Below are 5,589 nucleotides of genomic sequence, written 5' to 3'. Positions count from 1 at the left end.
CCCCCACCCCCGTCTGCTCTGCCCATCTATCACACTGTTTTTCTGGACAACTGCACATTTTTGTGTCTTTTGAGCAAGTATGTTTACATGGAACATTTGCAGAATTCTCAGCAGCATTAGGTGGTGGGTGAGCAGGTGGCCTCTGAGCCAGGAAGAGCTAGGCTCACATTGTGGGTCTGACACATGCTCGCTTGGCCCTGGACAAGTCACCTCTGAGTATTAGCAAGAGCAATCTAAACTTAAAAGCATTAGTGAAAAGAGTTTTCCTCAGCAGAAGTCACACACAAATAGAAACAGGGACCCCATAACAGTTAAAAAGGGGGCAGAGAGGCAGCTGGGTAGCTCAGTGGATTTTGAGCATCATCAGAAAAGGAAGGGGGCTCGTAGCAAAAAGAGATTGTTCATGTAGGTTATCTATCAATATTTACTGTATTAAACATTAAATTATTTTAATATTTATTCATTCATTTAAAAATAACAATAGCAAACCCATTAAATGAAAAATAACTTTTTCAAGATAAAAGCATTTAGTAAGAAAAGTAGCATTCCTCTTGTTCTTTTTGTGTGTGTGTGCACAGATCTCTTTAATACCGTCTGGCTTAATTGAAGACCACTGGGTTCTCCTATCTGCTTCTGCATTCATTCTATTGCAATAGGTTTTGGTTGAAGTATATGGAGGTAATCCAGCCACTCACAGATGTGTGGTCATCCAGTGGAGAGAGAGCCAGGCCTAAAGATAGGTCTTGGTTTCAAATCTAGCCTCAGCAAGTCACTTAATCCCAATTGCCTAGCTTTTACTGCACTTTGTAGTGGAGAGGAAGGAAGGAAGGAAGGAAGGAAGGAAGGAAGGAAGGAAGGAAGGAAGGAAGGAAGGAAGAAGGCGAGGAAAGGAAGGAAGAAAGAAAAAAGGGGAAGAAAGGAAAAGTACCTTCATGGGCAAATAACATCTTAGTACTTTTATGAAAAATGTTTTGATTTTGTAGACCCCATGCTTGGGGGACCTTGAAAATGCTTTTGTGTATGGATAAGACAAAATGGCAGCTGGGTCCCTTTCAGTTTTCTAATTCTTAAATTCTTTGTATATCTTCCAGATGAAAAATTGGGTTGGAGGTAGGGGACTAGGACTACGACATTTCAGAAAATAAAGTATCTTTTCTAGGCTGATAGATTTTCGAGATGTAAAAACTAGAGGTTATTGTATCCAGCCCCTTTATTTTACAGAAAAACATAGGTAGTAAATGGCAGGACCTGGTTTCCAATGTAGGTCCTCCAACTCCCAATTTCATGCCTTTTCTCCTCTTCCATTGTTGTTCTCAAGACTGTAGACTTATCTTCTGAGAGACAAGACTATCTCTCCTCATAAGAGATATTTCAATTAATTTGCTGGTGCTAACTTTCCCTTGTAATCTTGTAGCCTCCATCTTTTTAACAAAAAGTTTCTCAATTTGGATTATTTGAATATTTATTCTTTTGAGGTCTTCACATGTAGGCTTTTTCACTTCATCCCAGATTCTCTGCCCACTTTATAAGCTGCCAATTATTTAGAAGGGGGAAAAAAGAATTCAGCTGCTCTCCATATTAAGTTCTAGGAATACATTTCCCCCCACATGCAAACAGCTTTTACTAAATATTCTTCCTAGTAGGAAGGGCTTTCTTTTTCAGCCATAAAACAATGAGCTCATTTCAGTGAATTATAGGGTTATAGTTTATCAGAACAAGTGAGAGGAAGAGAGCCTCTAACCTTGTTTTGTGTATCCAAATCTGTTGGTTGTCTCCTGTTTGAATTGCACTGCAAACATGCTGAGACTCAGTTTTGTGAAAACTTGGAAACATCTGCTGGGAGTGGAGGACCAGGTCGCTCCCAGCTGAGTTCACCATTGTTGGTTTTTTTAAAAAAACTCTGACTCAGCTTTGTTCGAGCCAGTTCCACCCATCCAAGCCTGATCGTCTGCGGGCACAGAAATCGAGGGCCTCTGTTTCCCTTTGGTAGAAGCAAATCAAGATTGGAATTCTTCAGCCACAATGATGGCTAGAAATACAGTCTAACAGGAAGGACAGCAATCATGATAATAATATTAATAATAATAGCATCTGAACATAGAAGTCAGACCCAGGTCAGCTTTCCTCTTGTGCTTCACCAGAATTCACATAGAACTTTTGGATTCTGGTGAGACTATATTTTGGTTCTACCATTCCTAGCACTCTTCAAAGCGTAACTATGTTCCCAAATGTTTACAAAGTCAAGCTCTTTTGAGGTCTCCCTCCAAAGAGATCTTCTTTCTTTATCTATTATCACATGGATACATGTATCAATTCTTTTAAAATATATTTTTTTAATCCCATATCTTTTGTCTTAAAGTTCCCTTTGACAGTGACAAATACTTCTTGTAATGGATGGCTATATGACTGTGGGATTTTGTTTTGTTTTAATAAAAACATCATGGTGCTAACTGCCCTCCCCCCTCCCCCCCCAAACCTCACAGAAAATTAAAGTACAAATCCTCATTTTATAGAGAAAGAAAATGAATTCCATAAAAAGGAAGTCGCACATATTTGCTGACATTGAATCCGAACTCATATCCAGAACATCTGGTTTCAAGCATAAATCTTATTCTTATGCCATAAAGATTTCAGAGAACTCAAGAGCCCATAATTACTGTTTCTGAATTCTCTGTACCAGGAACAATGGATTTTTTTTTCTTCCTGAGAAATCGATTGTTATAGGAATTGATAGAACTTTCTTTTCATGAAATCCAAAAGAGCTAACTTGCAAAACATTCCATGCTCCATTGTCTGATTACTTACCACTTCTAGGCAAAGCATTGGATTTTATTAGAGCTAGAAGTGGCTTTCTGAATTTACTTATTTGGCAATCATCTATTATATTCCTAGTATGAAATCTGTACTGGAGTGTGGAGACTTGGAAGGAAGAGAAGGGGAGAGGAAGGAAGGGGAGGCAGGGAGAGAGGAAAGAAGGAATGAGGAATCAAAGAGGGAGAGGGAGGAGGAGATGCTAAAGAAGGACAGAGAGACAGGGAAGAGAGGAAGGAAGGAGGAATTAAAGAGACAAAAGAGGGGAAAAAAGAAGGAAGGTGAGAGAGAGGAAGGAAAAGGAGGGGGGAGAGATGGAAGAAAGGAGGAAAAGGAGGGAAAGGAGAAGAAATAGAAAAAAGGAAGGAAAAGACAGGATAGAAAGGAGGGAAAGAGAGAGGAAGGAAACGAATAAGAAGCAATGGAAGAAAGGGAGAGAGGAAGGAAGAATTAAAGAGGGAAAGGAAAGAGGAAGAAAGGAAGGAGCAGAAGGAAAAGGAGGGAGAGACAGGAAGAAAGGGGGAGAGAGGAAGGAAAAGGAGGATTAAAGAGGGAAAGAAGAAAAAAGAGAGGGAGGGAGCAAGGATTAAAAGAAGGGAAGTGGATGTAGGGAGGGAAGGATTTATTAGCCAGTTACTTATTAGGTTTCAGGCACTGTGACTTTTACAAATATCCTAGTTGATTCTGAGAACAACCCTAGGAGGTATAGGTGCTTTTCTTATCCACATTGTACAATTGAAAAAATTGAGGCAATCAGAGGTTAACTGATTTATCCCTGTTCCCTTTTGATAGGAGGCACAGGATTCTCTCTACTGGGCCACCTAGGAGCCAGAATGGGGTTATAGAAAAATTCCCTAACTGGAAGTTTGAAGTTCTAGATTGTTTTCTGGCTCTGATATTAACTTGCTATGTTTGGGCAAGTCACTGAGTTTTTCTATATCTCATTTGATCCTTGTAATCTAGATGTTGTTATTACTATCATTTGGTAGATTGAAAGCCTGAAGGTGAGAGATTAAGACTGCCCAAGACCATAGAGCTAGTAAGTAGCTGAGGTTAGATCTGGACTCAAGTCTTCCTGGCTCCAAGTCTTAGCATTCCATCCACTCCACCATCTTGGACGGGAAGACCTCTACCTAGGCTCCTTTCCAGGTGGGAGTGACACCAGAATAAAGCTGTTCTCTTCCTATGGCAGTGTGCTCACGGATATTTCTTCTCTTTCTCTTGCAGGAGATACAATATTCATTATTCTTAGAAAACAGAAACTCATCTTTCTGCATTGGTACCACCATATCACTGTGCTTCTCTACTCTTGGTACTCTTACAAGGACATGGTGGCCGGAGGCGGTTGGTTCATGACGATGAACTATGGGGTGCACGCAGTGATGTACTCCTACTACGCCTTGCGGGCGGCGGGCTTCCGGGTGTCCAGGAAGTTTGCTATGTTCATCACCCTGTCCCAGATCACCCAGATGTTGATGGGTTGCGTAGTTAATTACCTGGTCTTCTCCTGGATGCAGCAGGACCAATGCCACTCTCACGTTCAGAATATCATCTGGTCTTCTCTCATGTACCTCAGCTACTTTGTACTCTTCTGTCATTTTTTCTTCGAAGCCTACATTGGCAAAATGAGGAAAACAAGGAAGGCTGAATAGTGTTGGAACTGAGAAGGAAGCCATTGCTCAGGGTCATCAAGAAAAAAAAATACAGACAAAAGAAAATGGCACAAGGAATCATATATATGGTGCAGCTAAAAATAATAATAATAATAATAATAATTAAAAACAAAACTTGGCAGCTTAGGGGTAACTAGGTTGATCTAACCCAGTAAGTTTATGATCCTTTTATGGTGAGGACTCACTGAGTTCAACTCCATCTCAAAGGACTGCTGCTGAGAGACACTATCCCTCTCGTACCTGTCGACTCTAGGGGAAAAAAAATGAAAGAAAGAAAAGGCAAATGAAGGTTATTAACAAATTTTATGAAAAAATTATTTAATAAGTGTTATATTTCCCTAAGGACAGAAGACTTTTACTAAAAACAAAACAAAACAACAAAAAAACCCCAACTTATTTCTATGTCCTTTCTAATTTTTTTCGACACTAAACTCGAGCCAACAAGAAAAAATCGGTGGAGGTTGCAGGGGTGTGCCGTAGAACCAGTGCTTTGGCAGAATTGAAAGCCTTCCTTGGGAAAGGCTGGCAGGTTTAGGCCAAATAAAAGAGGTATCTAGAAGGTTTCTTAAAGTGGCCCGAGCCACAACTTGACGAGGAAGGGGAAAGCTTGAATCTAGAAATTGTAGGCAGCCCTTTGACTAGTGAGTATGCAAAAACCAGCTGGGGGATGATCCTATGACCCGGTTTTTAAAATGAATAAAACATGACTGCCCAGTTTCAAACGAAAAGAGAATTTTCCAAGTGCATTTCCAGTGGAAGTCCAGCGATTTCTATTACAGCATAAAAGAGGTTAATCTTTGTTCTCTTGTCTGAGGCTTTTAAAAAGAAACTTGGGAGGGGAGGGAGAATGGGAAACATTTTTTTTTTTAAAAAAGGAGACTAAGAAGAAAGCAAAAACCACAACCAAATAATTTGAAAATTGATCCTTTACTGGCTAGAAAATATTCATTTCAGGGGCAGGAGAGAGGGATTCTAGGGGAAAAAAAAGATTCCATAAATATGGGCAATATGTATATTCCTCTCTATATAGTCTGTCTCTGTCTCTCTGTCTATCTCTTTCTCTCTCTCTCTCTCTCTCTCTCTCTCTCTCTCTCTCTCACACACA

At 40.0% G+C, this 5,589-nt stretch overlaps 1 protein-coding gene across 1 annotated transcript in view; it reads left to right on the top strand.

Annotated features, from left to right (window-relative positions):
* Window positions 1–5,212, top strand: part of ELOVL6 (ELOVL fatty acid elongase 6) — a 10,969-nt gene extending 5,757 nt beyond the window's left edge. Inside the window, exon 2 of the mRNA XM_044681644.1 lies at window positions 4,039–5,212. Within this exon, the coding sequence (XP_044537579.1) occupies window positions 4,039–4,463 (425 nt within the window). The 3' untranslated portion in view covers window positions 4,464–5,212. The remainder of the gene's footprint in view (window positions 1–4,038) is intronic.
* Window positions 5,213–5,589: the final 377 nt, after the last annotated feature.

This window comes from Gracilinanus agilis, chromosome 6 (assembly GCF_016433145.1).
Source record: "Gracilinanus agilis isolate LMUSP501 chromosome 6, AgileGrace, whole genome shotgun sequence".
Classification (NCBI taxonomy): Eukaryota; Metazoa; Chordata; class Mammalia; order Didelphimorphia; family Didelphidae; genus Gracilinanus; species Gracilinanus agilis.
The sequence above is the reverse complement of the archived record's forward strand: the minus strand, read 5'-3'. Positions and strand labels throughout refer to the sequence as shown.